Source organism: Colossoma macropomum, unplaced genomic scaffold, assembly GCF_904425465.1.
Source record: "Colossoma macropomum unplaced genomic scaffold, Colossoma_macropomum, whole genome shotgun sequence".
In the NCBI taxonomy this organism is placed as follows: domain Eukaryota; kingdom Metazoa; phylum Chordata; class Actinopteri; order Characiformes; family Serrasalmidae; genus Colossoma; species Colossoma macropomum.
In genome coordinates this window covers 4,388,016-4,402,333 of record NW_023494803.1, presented here as the reverse complement: position 1 = coordinate 4,402,333, position 14,318 = coordinate 4,388,016, and the positions used below count along the sequence as shown (strand labels likewise).

Genomic DNA, 14,318 nt, shown 5'->3' with positions numbered 1-14,318 from the left:
CATATAATCAGACCCCGGCTGCCTGTGTCCATTTAAGGGGTTAAGGGAAGTAAATGACACTTAAATAGAAAGAGTAACATTGTCATCCATCCTATAGATAGAGTAACATGGCAACAGCTGACTGCATGTCGAGCGCGCTGTGCGCTTCAGGATCTATAGGCCGCTCTGTGCGGCCGCGCCGGAACAGTTCCGAACTCGCAGCCTTCCGGCACTTTCCTTCTGGGTTTTTCACAAGTTCGCAATCTTCTGTGGGTGGTTTTAGGGTTCAGCCCCACTCAGAGTCCAATAAGAGCCCCATCAGTGACGTCACGTCTGCAGGATAACTCCTACCCCCACTCCCCCCTCTCTTTTTTTTCGCGCAGCGAAAACTTTTTTAAAGACTTCTCCGCTCTTCTGCGAGAGCTTAAATATCGCGCACGCGTGGCTGAGGCTGCGCGAGCTCTCCCACCGCCTCGAGAGGAGAAAGAGACGATTTTACTCACTTTTTTTTTATTTGCCCCCCTTTTTTTTCAGCACCCAGTTTCTTCCCGCTTTTCCGCCGCTTTTCCACTTTCAGCTCTGCGGAGTTTTGTTTTTCTTCCAGTCTTGCGCTTCAAACTTCTCCCTCCAGTCCGGTCAGATGGCCACTAGATGACACCGCGCAGGGATCCGGAACTTCTGTACTCGCGATAGCCCCGAACTGCTCGCCCTGTTCCGCGGCTCCTCCGCGGGCTTTGCCGAGGCTACTTTTACACGCTCGCGCTCTCTCTCGTGCTCGCAGACGTCCCTGCCTGGCTCTCTCGTGCAGCGCCTGCATGGCTCCTATCAGGTGGGTCGCGGTGTTGCTGTGCTTGGCTGTGCTCGAGCGGCCGGTGCTGGCCGCGGAGCGCGGCGGCGTGAGGACTTTTTACGTGCTGCAGCCCGGGCGGAGCGGCTCGGACGCGGTGCGCGTGAGCTCCATCTCCTCGCGCGCGGGCGCCGACGGGCAGCCGCACTCCTACAACGTGGAGCTCACGGCCAGCTTTGGGGGCCAAGTGCGGACGCGCAGGATGGGCAGCCGGGACGGACACACAGGCCAGCAGATGGTCAAACTTTCTGGGTGAGCAGTGGCACACGCAGGACTTATGGGAACTGTTTGTTGGGTGCTTTGAGACAGCATGTTAGTGTTGGGGGATTTTGCAGGTCATTTGGGTTTGTGTGTTGAGTATGGGTCATTTGGGATAGTGTGCAATATGGGTCATCGTCTGGGATAGTGTGTTGGGCAGTATGGGTCATTTGGCATAGTGTTTTGGCCAGTAAGGGTCAATTGGTATAGTGTGATGGGCAGTACAGGTCATTTGGGTTGGTGTGTTGGGCAGTATGGGCCATTTGGGATAGTGTCCAATATGGGTCATCCGGGATAGTGTGATGGGATAGTTTTTTGGGCAGTACAGGTCATTTGGCATAGTGTAATGGCCAGTTGCATATAGTGTGATGGGCAGTATGGGTCATTTGGATTGGTGTGTTGGGCAGTATGGGTCATTCGGGATAGTGTGCAATATGGGTCATCCGGGATAGTGTGTTGGGCAGTACGGGTCATTTGGAATACTGTGTTTGGCAGTACGGGTCATTTTGCATAGTGTGTTGGCCAGTATGGGTCATTTGGTATATCGCGATGGGCAGTACAGGTCATTTGGGTTGGTGTGTTGAGTAGTACAGGTCATTTGGGATAGTGTGATTGCACTACGGGTCATTTGGGATAGTGTGTTTGGCACTGTGGGTCATTTGGGATAGCGTATTAGGCAGTATGGGTCATTTGGGATAGTGTGTTGGGCAGTATTGGTCATTTTGCATAGTGTATCGGCCAGTATGGGTCTTTTGGTATAGTGTGATGGCAATAAGGATCATATGGGATCGTGTGATGGCAGTATGGCTCGTCTTGGACAGGGTTTTAGATAATATGGCAGAATGCATTAAGTGATACAGAATGTGCATATCATAGGCCCTGAATGACAAAGTCATCCCTTTACTCAGTCTTACACTAAAAATCACTTCTGTAACTTTATTAGCCAGTTTAGAGGTCTGTTTCTGGCCGTCTAGAAAGACTGCACTAGTAAACATCATCTCAAAATGGAATAAAGAAGAGCTTTCTAAAGTGCCCCCACTACCTGAGCTCCTGTAATAACCTGAATCAGCCACTCAGTGGGCGATTTTTGGAAGCCTGTGTGCAGCAGTGCAAAAAAAAATCCTATTTCCAGAATAACTGGGTTAGCACACTTCACAGTTTTCATATAGACTGTATAAGTACAAATATGCACAACAGCAGCCACATTGTTCTTTGCAGAATGCTTAGTCAAGAGTTTTCCATGCCCACCGGCCAACAGAGGCCACTTGCCCCTTGGAAGTGAACCTTTTACCCTCACTTAACAGTTCCAAAAGTTCCACAGCCCCCATTTCCCAGAGGATTTTACAAAGCCCTGGTGTCCAAAAATGATTGCTGCTGGTATTACTGTTTGTTTTTCTCTCATGTCTGAGTGTGGAGCAATGGAAATGGTGGGCTAGCAGCAGCAGCAGTTGGAGAGGAATGATTAGAATGGGATTCCAGTCCAGCTCTGGCCAGAGGCTCTCACATTTATCTCCAGAGAGAAAAGACTGGCGGCGCAGACCGCTGGGTGGGAGAGGGGTGGATCTGAGGGTTACAGTTAGGTCAATGGGTCCGTTACCGTGTGTGTGTGGGTTGTCGGTGTTCCTGGGTGTTTACGTATTTCTGAGGGAGTGTGTGTGTGTGTGTGTGCTGACTAAGTATGTGCATTTCTTAGTAAATATTCCTCGTTTGTGCATGTTTAAAGACGTTAGTATGATGCATAAGCTTCAGTTATAACGTGGAAAAGAATGCGTGTGTATGAAAGTTGAGTATAAGTTTTAGTGCATATTTTGTGTTGCTGTGTGAGACTGTATGCATGCGAGCGTGTGCAGAGTGAGTGTGTGCGGTTTTGAATATGTGTGTGTGAGACAAGAGAAAGCCACTGTGTGTCTCTGGGTGTCATTGCAGTGTAAACGTCTGTGGAGGGCAGTGCTGTATTGGATGGAGCAAGGCCCCCGGATCCCAGCGCTGCACAAAACGTGAGTATCACAGCCCTATCGCACTGCTGCTCTCAAACTTTTCACTCTGACTGGTTTTGCCGTTGCTGTATATGGTAGTGCTGGGCAGTACATTTTCTTACCAGTATTGGTGTTGCACAAGAAGGGCCTCATTCACCAACCATTCTTAAGAAGAGGCTTCATCTTAAAACCCACTTACACAGTTTTCACAAAGATGCAGACATTCACTGATGTTTTCTTATTTTGGGATTTCTTCTTAGGTAAAAACAGGATCTACACACACTCGAGAACACAAACATACAAACAATTCTGCGGTTTAGGAGCGAGTCATGAATCTGACGTAGGCTTTCTCCTAGAACGTTTCTCAGGAACAATTATAGGGAAAATTTAGGGCGATGTTTGTGAATGAGGACCATTGATATTTAGTTAAGTGGTGTTGTTTAGTAATGAGTTTTGATTGTGGTATTTCTGACCATGCCTTCATCAAATGGTTGTAGTATGAGGTAACACTGCATGAATGAAGGAGGGGAAAGAGCTCCAAGAACTTGAGCTGGAGTTCTTGTGGCTTCTGCTTGGAGCTAGATGACAGGACTGAAGGAGGCGATAGATCAGGGGTCGGCAGCCCAAATGTTAAGAAGAGCCGTTTTGTCCTTTCAACAAAAATCAATCCGCCTTGGAAGCAACATTTTATGTCTGTTTATTGAAGTAACGTTTTACCATCTTGGCTGTAAATATGTCTCAATGTAGACTAAAAAAATAATATAAACGAAAACGCAGACTAACTTTCAGCTTTAGCTCAGCTGTAGCTGCTATTTTCGCATCTCTAGCAGGAACCTTTTTTCACAAAAGTGGAATAGTTTCTTGTAAAATATCTCTCAACATTTCTTTTTTTTACGAGGCTGAAGTCGCTTCTCATTCTCCAGCATCTTGTTTGAATTTTCCCGTTCCACCTTAAATGGTGCCTGAGGTGCCAGAATGTAACTGTTGCATCATTTAAGGTGGAACGGGAAAATTCGAACAAGAAGCTGAAGCTTCGCGACTTCTTAGTGTTTGAGAGTTTCTCACTGCAGATTAAATGTATCCGGAAACCAGCTGAGTGCTTATGAATGTGAATAAGTCCTTTTGTCTCCAAAATATCGATGTTCCTCTTAAATCTCTCTTTGTGTTGTTGCTAGGCGAGACTTATCTGTGTTGCTATAGTGACCAGCAGTTTGTGTGCAAATCTTCAGGGTTAAAGGGTGAATTAGCAGTTATGCATTCCAGTGTTTGGAGCCCTTTATTGTTAAAACTGTGTTGAACGATCAGCAGAGCTTAATTTTACTGCAAAAAAATATTTTTTATTTTTTATTTTTACCTAAAGGCGCATGTTGCCGACACCTGCGATATTGTGTAGGTGCGAAAACGGTGATGGGAAATGCAAGGTGGAGATGGAGATTTATGGGATGTTAGATTGAAAGGAGGGGGAGCTTCAGATTTCCTCCTTTTAAACTTCATTAATGTCTTAGCAACATTATACTGTAAGCTTGCATTTGATGTGATTTTAAGAGGAAAAACAAGCGATGTCAGGACTGTAGCGCAATCTTTCAGCGTACCAGATGGATACAATTGTTTCATCATAGTACAAAGGTGATCAGTCAGAATAACTTTGTATTAATCTGCAGTAACCTCTCCCTTTAAGAGGACAAATGGACCTAAACCATCCAGCAAAATGCCCTCACAGCAAAACGCTGCCCCTTCACTGTAGCGGTCCAGCATTCAGGCCTGTACCGCTCTCTTGGTGTACGCCACACATGCACTCTCCCACTTTCAGAGAATCTGGTGAAGGACGACACATCAGACTCATGTTTTTCCACATCTCTGTAGACCAGTCCTGCTACTGAACTTCCAAATGTACATTCATCTTTGTCATGAGTGGTTTAAGCACCACAGCCTTACTGTAATATCCCTCTCTATGAGTTGTCGATGGACAGTTCTTGCTGACACAGTCTGATAAATGCCCTTGCCATTGCACACTGTATAGGCTAGTGTTGGGGGATATTCTTGTGTTGGTGTCACAACAACCCTGATTTTTTGTTATAGCGTTATTGATTGATAATAAGCATCATAGGTGTTCATTAAATAGTGAGGTCCTTGCTGCCACACTGTTAGAAATACACCATGTAAGGTTCCCTTTGGTGTCATTTTAAGGGATAAACAAGCTATGTTGGGTATGTAGCACATTGTTTAAGCATAGAGCACCAGCATTTAGGAAGCATGGGTCCAGTAATGTTTTTCAACCTAATAAAAACTGAACAAATACCGTGACTCTGTGATATATTTGGGCAATATTGTCATTATGACTTCGATTGATACCACCTAGCAATAGTACCTAATCCTAACCAGCTAGCTATTGAACCTTTTATTAGCCAAATCAGGTGCATCAGATCTGTTGTTTGATTTGTCTCCAGTATGTCCTTCTGCAGTGTCACCAGCAGGTCTTGTGGAAAGTGGTGAAGTGGATTTGGGACCTTACTTGTGACTGTGGAGTGTGCAAAGTGAAAAAAGGCTTCTTAAAGTGCAGTAACGCTGTTGTCAGAAGAAAATCTCGTATCTCCAAAATGACAACTTTACAGGAGAAGAAAAAAACGTACTTTACTTTTAATGTAAGTCAATGGAACCAGACGTTTTTCCTAGCCATTTTGGGCTGTTTCTTTTGGTCCATTCTTCATGAAATTTACAGACAATGTAAAGGGTAACAAGCATTTTCAAATTATGCCAAAAACTGAAAACGACAAAAATGGAGATAAAAACGGAAGTTTTCTTCAGACAACAGTGATGTGTAGGTTTATCCTGCTCCCTCGAAACTCAAAGCCAATCTTGGCCCATCTGTGATGCTTCTTTGGCGGCTCTTGAGTGGGACTTTAACCAGTTAACTGGCTGTTAACATTAACACCGACACTGAATGAGTGAAGTGGTGACCAATATAGTGTGTGATTTCAGCTTTCTGCATTTGTAGCAGAGCCAAGAAAGTACCTAGCTGTGCCTCAGATAAAAGGCTGACAGAAATGCACACTGTTTTTATGGTGGCTTTTATAAATAACCACAGTGGCAGCTGCAGAGCCCACCTGTGAGCCAAATCACTGCTGTCAGGCCCAGAGCGGGGCACTGTGGAGAGAGAGGGAGAGAGAGGGAGAGAGAGAGGGGGGGGGAGGCCAGACAGAGAATAAAACAGAGAGAGGGGGCAAGTAAGTAAAGAAAAGTCCAGACAGAGAGAGAGGAAGAGTAATATGAGAAAGGAAAGGGGAAGGAGGTAAATAAAAGACTGGCAGAGAGAGAGAGAGAGAGAGAGAGAGAGAGAGAGAGAGAGGGAGAAAAAGAGGGAAATGAACTCGTGGTGGGCGATATGATGATAGGATATTGGAAAACACTTTATTTGGAGTGGTGTTTGTAGATGATTAATAAACAGATTATTAGTAATACATCAACAACATGTCAGTGCAGTAGCAGTAGTGAAGCACCTGAATACACTGAAGTAAATATCTTGTAAATGTTCTGTTGATACATTACTTATATTAAGTAGATGTGTTGTTAATCTGTTACTTCCATTACGCAAAACCTAACCTCACCCAGCCTTACCCAAAACCTAACCCTCACCCTGGCCCTAATCCTAACCCTCACCCTGGCCCTAATCCTAACCCTCACCCTGGCCCTAATCCTAACCCTAACCTTAACCTCAACCCAAAACCTAATCCTAACCCTCACCCTGGCCCTAATCCTGAACCTAACCCTCACCCTGGCCCTAATCCTAACCCTGACCTTAACCTCAACCCAAAACCTAACCCTCACCCTGGCCCTAATCCTCACCCATGTCATGGCCCGGTTCTTGTTGTCCGTCTTGGCCTCCTGGACTTTGTCCTCGGTGAGGTTGGCCAAAACTACCAGGCGGTGCCCAGTCAGTACGGCCAGATAACCGGCAAGATAGCAGCAGTCTGTACAGCTTGGCGCAGGGCTCTCCAGATCATGTCTGAAGGCTTTAAAGAGCGACCTAAGGCTCTGTTACTGGGCGTTAACTCACCAGTCAGCTTGGGAACTTTATTAGAGGCAGCGTGCATGAAGGTTCCTAAATCGCTGCTGGGTCTCAGCAATTTTGGAGGCAAAATGCAAGGATGAGACGGGTTGAACTAAAGACCCATAATTATAATACATGCTGTGAGAGTGTGTCAAACTGCTCATAGCTGACATCGGAAGCTGGAGCCTATCCAAGGAGTCATTGGGCGAAAGGCAGGATACACACTGGACAGGTCGCCAGTCCATCGCTGTACTCATTTTACAATAAATATAAAGAATATTAATATAATAAGTAGTGGTTTTATGTATGTCAGGGTGTTTGTTTAACCATTTCCAGTATTTTGTTTGGCCAATCAGAGATTTATCATGTTTCATCAAGTGTGCTGCTGGTGCAATATAACAAATCCATGCGATGGCTGGAAACTCACAGGAAACATCTGGAACCGAACTTAGTTCTTCAAACTAGCTCACAAGATATCAACAACCTAAAAAATAAAAATAAATTTGTTTCTTTTTAGTGTATTTATGTTTATTTTCAGTTATTCTAATGATATGTGGTTATTTTACCAGTCATAACAAACTTATTGTCAGGATAAACTGGTTTAGACTCTGTGTTAGACTCTGTGCTTAGGGGCCTAAGACTGTATTTTGCCATATTGTCCAGCCCTCAAGCCCTAGAACATTGCTGCATTTAGTGCTGGGCCTTGAGGGAGGGGAGGACAGAGAAGTAGAGCAGAGGGAGAGCAAGAGGGAAGTGAGTTAGTGCTGGGCCTTGAGAGAGAGCTAGAGAGGAAAAGGAGCAGACACACATAGGCAGATAGTCAGACAGCCAGACGGACCGACAGGAACAGAAGATACAGACAGAGCCAGATTTGAGAACGAAGCCTATCACAGTCGTCTTTTTTTTTGCTCACAGAGAGAACGGAATCACTTTCTCATTGGCTCTTGAAGCCCTGCCAGCAGGTTATATAAGAGACGGGCTGCTCGGAGAGCCGAAGCCTCAGGGGGTGGGGGGTGGGGGTGGGACAGATCTCTGAGGTTACACGTCTCTCCTTCCCCACCAACCACCACCTGCCTCTTACTTTTAATAGACGTTTCTGTTCCCGACCTTTGACACGTCGGGCTTAATAGATGGTTTTTGGCTGTTCTTGCCTCATGTGTGTAATTGATATCTCGTCTGCAGCCTCCCCTAAGTCATCACTTCTACCTCCCACTCTGTTCGGCATCTCCGGGTTGATAAAATGCCTTTTTTAGGTCTAGGATAGAACCTTTCTCCAAGGTTATTTCTTAGGTCTGTGGAGCATTTCTGAAGGAATGCTTTGCACCTAAGCCATATATCAGATGGGAATTTTTTTTTTTTGCAAACTACAAATATCACGCGGACGCTTTCGGCCCCCGAACGTGTTCGTCATACGTTCAGCCAGCTGTCTCGGCCCCGGATCCTGAAGCCCTGAGGGTCTGATGAATCTGGGCTTGATTCTCTGGTGGTTTCTCTGCAGACTGTGCGCTCATCAGTAGCTGAGGCCCAACAGATGGTTGTGCCTATTGATGGGGCCTTTGTGTACATGGCTTTGAGGTCACTGTTAAACATGGTTCGGTTTGTTTGCTTGCGAGCCAGAGCTACATCGGTCACGGTCCGTCGCTGTTGACTGCACAGGCCGTTCTTGCTGGACAAGCTTATTACTGGGGCTGGCCAGTTGGATGTCCACAGGTTTAAAGGAACAGCATTTGAAAGACTCACCAAGAACATATTATATTGTTGTGAGCATAAACACAGAAGGTTTGACCTCGGTTTTGTTTATTGCTTGTGGAGATGTGCATTTTGGCTAATTTTATGTGCACTTTGGCTAATTTTCATATTCGAGTAATGAAAATGTCCAGTTAGCTGCAAAACCCCCCCAAAAAACAGCCGTTTGGCTGATATTCACATATAATTCACCAAAAATTAACATGTGCTGACTGGCTAATAAATTCAGCTCAGAAATGTGTACATTTGAAAAGACGTCTTATTGTTCCAAAACCAAGTGAAATATTTTGATGTTGCTTGAGTAACGGAGGCTGCCTTGAGTTAAAGGCTGCCACACAATGGATGTACCATGTCATGCCATGTCACATAGAAGTACATAGTAGTAGTACTACTATGTATAGTATAGTATAGTATAGCTTGGAGAAAGTGTCCCTAAACATCAAGCTCAAGTTAATTTTACTCTGCGTTCCAGCGGTCAGACAGGTCGCCAGTCCATCACAGGGAGGACACACAGCCTTCACACCTATTTAGAGTTTATTTATATAGCGCTTTTTACAACAGGCGTTGTCGCAAAGCAGCTTTACAGAAAAATCAGGGTCCGAGCCCCCATGAGCGTCGCCAGTGGCGACAGTGGCAAGGAAAAACTCCCTAAGAGTAAGAAACGTTGAGAGGAACCAAGACTCAAAAGGGGAACCCATCCTCCTCTGGTCAGCACACAACAAAAAAAGAGCAAAATGAACAGAGAATATTTTAACATTAGTATTAAATATTAAAATACAGAAAAGGAGGAAAGCTTGTGAAGCAGTGGCTCTGATTAAATAGTTCGAGTCTATGCAGCAGCAGTATCAGGAGGGTCAGTTCATACAGGTGAGGTTTGCCCAGTGTTGTACAGCAGGAAGTTCTATGGTGGTCAACAGGTCAGAAGGCTGGCGAGCAGTGGGCACTCGATCAAGGCAGGTGAAGCAACAGCATCAGACGCGCAGGATGGGCAGCTGTTCAACTGAGCAAAGAAACACACAACAGTTAGTACAAGTCGGCGCGCAGTGGCAGCGGTGTGTGCGCCTTCAAATGCTGTGTAACGTCAAATATGTGTTGTGGTAACACACAGTAGTAACATATCAGTGACTGTACCGGTCCAGTGGTAGATCGTGATGACTCATTGGCTTTATTCTCCTTGGCAACAGGCTTGCATTAATCCACTTGTGGTCCGTTATAGAAGACTGTAATATAATATACTTACTTTACCTTAAAAATAAGCAAAATTGACACACTTTACTGCCCTTTTAAACCTTTTGTTTACCGAGTTGTTGGCTGGTACCTGATCGTTCGGTTCATATCGTCATTTTCCATTTTAGACCTGTGTGATTTAACTTACCACCAGTTGAACTACAGAAGTATAACTTGCACAGCTTGCAGTGAAATATTTCCATATATTCTTGGCTTGGTTGTCGCCAGTTCACTTAACATGAGGGGCAGTATTTGCTAATTGTGTCCGTAGAGCTCTAAGTTTCCATCAGTTCAGCTTTAAAAAATTTACAACGTAATAATTTTCTTGTTCGAACGCCCAAATAACCACACCCGTTCATACTGATCATCCAAGCTCCTGTCGCGATATTTCTTTCTCTCACTGTGGGCCCAAGATGAAGATTTCTTACTACAAGTGCTTGAGAGAGAGAGAGCGATGGAGGGATGAATGCAGGGATGAAAGCGTCTGGGTCAGCGCCACTGAGAAAGCCCCTGTTTTCATGGGCGCAGGACTCCGTTAGCTCCGTTAGCTTGGAACGCCACCAGCATGGCGCATTCCTTCTCCAGCCATGCCTTTTATTTTGAATGGAGGAGTCTTTGATTGGCGCGTTTGATGTCGGGTCTACGAGCCAGCCACCCAGCGAGGGGCCTGAGAGCTCTTAAATTTGGGGTGAAATGTTACAGAAAGTTTTTAATGGAAGAGGTTACAGGAAAAATTGTGGGCGGCAAAAAAACGAAGACTCTCAGCAAAGAGTCTGTGATGCTGTGCCTGCTGATTCAGGTGTCTCTCGTCTTTGTCTTATGGCCTGCTTACCTTTTGTTGTCCGCCAGTATTGTGTTTGGCGATATTTTACTGAATATGGAAAAACTGCATCAGAGAAACTCGCAAAACTAAAGAGGTTGTTTTTTTGTTCACTGTCTTCTTAAGACCTTGTATTTCAGTCTTTCTGTCACGTTGCTGACATTGGCACATATTTCCACATAAAGAGGTCACCAATGCGTGCACATGCTTTTAAGAATATTAAGATTAATATATATGTGCTTTCATGCTCGGGCAACACGGTTACATGGTAATTCATCGTAACTTGGAACACGCTGGAGCACAGTGCTTATGATTAATAATATGCCAAGTACAAGGCCCTTAGACTTGGTCATTAATCTCGCAGATCATATCCAATATGAGGAGGACTGAGGAACGCTGTGGGCTGTTGTCAGTCATGGCATTTATGGAATGTCCTCCCTTGTCTCTATATATCTTTTGCTCAATTTGCTTTTCAGGATCAGCTCCTTTCCGTGCCCCACCTCTCCTGTCACGGAAGACAGACTCCGTCGTAATTTCTCCCCCTAAACGTTTAATGGAGTTTGATTTTTGGTGTGCATGCACACATGCATGCATACAAACGCTTGTGCCGACCCTGTAGTTGAAACAATAGCGGTTTCTATTAGAAATAGGTCTTGTTTCTACTGGCGTGGTGCTCTTTATGATGTGGAACTTGGTGTATAAAGTGGCTCATCCAAGCTGTCTGTTACCCAGCTCCTCCTGGCCTTTCCATTGAGGCCATTCTAATTTGCCACCAGGGTGTTACACTCTAGATCTGTAGGCCAGGTCATTGGCACTAGGGATGCACAATGACATGGAAATCATATGAAATCACATCGGCAGATAATTGGTTAAAAACTATTATTAATATTGGATGGATGTTTACATTTGACCAATATTTCAAACCAGTAATTAATGTATTTTTGTACTCTAAACTTTACCTTTATCCATTATCCGCATCAGCAGAGCGTATATGTGACCCAGAATTTCCATATTGGTGCTTTCCTGGTCTGACATGTCTGATTCGTCTCAGGAAGGCCTTGGTAGTTAGACTCCCCGGTCAATTTATTAGAAACCTCTCCGTTGTAGCTGCTCCGCCTCGCTGGTGTACACTTAGAGATGGCCCTGTATCTGATCATGCACAATTTGCGTTAGCCATCCTCTCGCTCACGTTACAGCTTTAATCGGGCCTGAAATTTTGGTCCGAACCCAAATACAGCACGATCATTTTCTGTCTGAGCCTGACCCAACACACAGCATCACGCTTTGAGTTCGGACCCGACCTGAGCCTAATAAAATTCGGCCCAAACCAAATCAAACCCAAACCACATCATCATGTTTTAATGATGACACTGACCTGAACTGTCACAAATTCATCCAGAGTGCCGAGTGAGACCTGACAGGACAGCACCCGTTAACATAATCTAGATTTTCAGTCTGGATAAACTTTCGATACTGCGCTGTTCTCACGCCAACATAGCGGGATGTTAGCCAGCACCTGTTTGGTACTAAAACTCTTATATCTGCTCAAAGAATATATTACAGAACGTATAGACTATATCATAGAACATATAGAACGCATATAATACTTTTGGCCAAGCAAATCAAATGTTCTTATGGCTGCATTGAAGCTACTGGATCAGTCTCACTGTTAACTGTTTATGTCCTGTTTTCTCACAAGCTTAGGCCTTGTGAACCTCAGTGTTGAGTGGGTGACTCCAGTGGGCCGATAGGAAAAACGGTTTGTGGTTGTGAAAGTAGTGAAGGCGTAAAGCTAAAGCGGGGGAAAATCTGTGAACCCAAACGTGAAATTAGAACCCGAGCCTGAGCCTGACGCAGATTTGAGAAATGACTTCCGAACCTGACCAAAACCAACATGAGTATATGGGTCCGGTCAGGCTCAGGCAAACATTTCAAGCCCACATGTCAGACTCAAGTCCTTGCGGACCACAGAACTGCAGACTTCAGCAATCGCTATGCCCTGTTAAACACACTTAACTCATCCACTAATTAGCAAGACCTTTGTGAGAACCGTGGCCTGGAAGGAACCCAGTTTGAGACCCCTGCTCTCACTTCATCAGTGGTCAGTTTCTGACCACTGAGGTGCTGGATAATTTCGGGTAGTGCACTACTCTCAATCTAGTAATAGCACCACACACACACTACCTTGCCACTACCATGTCAGTGCCACTGCTGTACTGAGAATGGTCCACCACCAGAGCTGGACTGGGAACTAAATTCAGCCTTGAGTTTATGTCTAGACCAGTCCATTAAGCAAAGATCTAAAAGGCTCTGAACTATGAACGTCTTCTGCACTTTGGCCCAGTGGTTCCTTGCTCTGATATCTGGACAAATCATGTAGTTCCATACCTTTTTTTGGCCACACACTATACTGTGGGCCACTAACATGTCTAGGTATGTGCACTCCAGTGTTTCTCCTGGCACATGTTGTTTGGCGGTCATAACTAAATTTGTATAGAATGACATTAGAAACTACTATGTGGCACATGTGGTGGGCAGATACTTTAATTCCAGTTTCTCTCTTCATCGGTTTCTCAGAGGCCCACACCCATAGTGGCACATGCTAATATCTGTCCAACAGTGATCCTCTGGTCAGAAATTGACCAATGATAAATGAAGTAGAGCACTGATAAATCGTGCATCAACAGATGTGCTACAGCCTGTAATTGTACACCTATATATTAGAGCTTGTAAAGTAGGCAGTGAGGGGATGCAGAAGGTAGTAGCTTCTAATAAAGTGAATGGTGACTGTAATTGATGAGATGAGTCAGGAAAAACACTGTGTAGGTTCTTCAGAACTAGAACTGAATAGCACGTACCTTCTGTAGTGACCATTAGTGAAAATCGTCCTTGTATCCAGTCAGATAATATAAGTACTGAATGAGTTGTTCAAGGCCACACCAAGCTAAAAAAGCCAAAGAAATGATATGGTATGTTCAGCTACCTGGTGAGATTCTACATAGTGATGGCTTTGAGTCGCAGTGTTTTCTTTTCAATACGTCCCAAACTGATGAACGGCTGTGATGTGAGAGTTTAAATAGGGAATGTCTATTGGAAATCTTTTTTAGTTCAGGACTAGGCTTAATGTGTGTCCATATCCAGTGTCCAAGATGGCCTTCAATCAGTGGTAAACTGTGAAAATTAGAGCTAAGCTAACTGAAATCTGGTTAGTCTACTGCTCATATTCATATTCAGTGATGTATCCTGGACTTCGGTGTGGATTTTTTTTCTTCTCAACATTGGTCCCACTCCAAAAAACATGAACATAGTTTATTCCTCTCTCACTTCCTAATTATGCTGGTGGTTAATCAGAGCCTTTAATCCAGCTCCTGAAGGCCTAACCAACGGGAGAGCTCACTTGGTTGACCAAGTGAACCA

General features: G+C 44.7%; 1 protein-coding gene across 2 annotated transcripts in view; it reads left to right on the top strand.

Annotated features, from left to right (window-relative positions):
* The first annotated feature begins 982 nt into the window (after positions 1-982).
* The window catches only part of ltbp1 (latent transforming growth factor beta binding protein 1), a 229,208-nt gene continuing 215,872 nt past the window's right edge, over positions 983-14,318 (top strand). For both annotated transcript variants that reach the window (XM_036592702.1, XM_036592701.1), the window contains exons 1-2: positions 983-1,078; positions 3,011-3,081. In XM_036592702.1, coding sequence (XP_036448595.1) covers positions 1,029-1,078; positions 3,011-3,081 — 121 coding nt within the window. In that variant the 5' untranslated portion in view covers positions 983-1,028. The remainder of the gene's footprint in view (positions 1,079-3,010; positions 3,082-14,318) is intronic.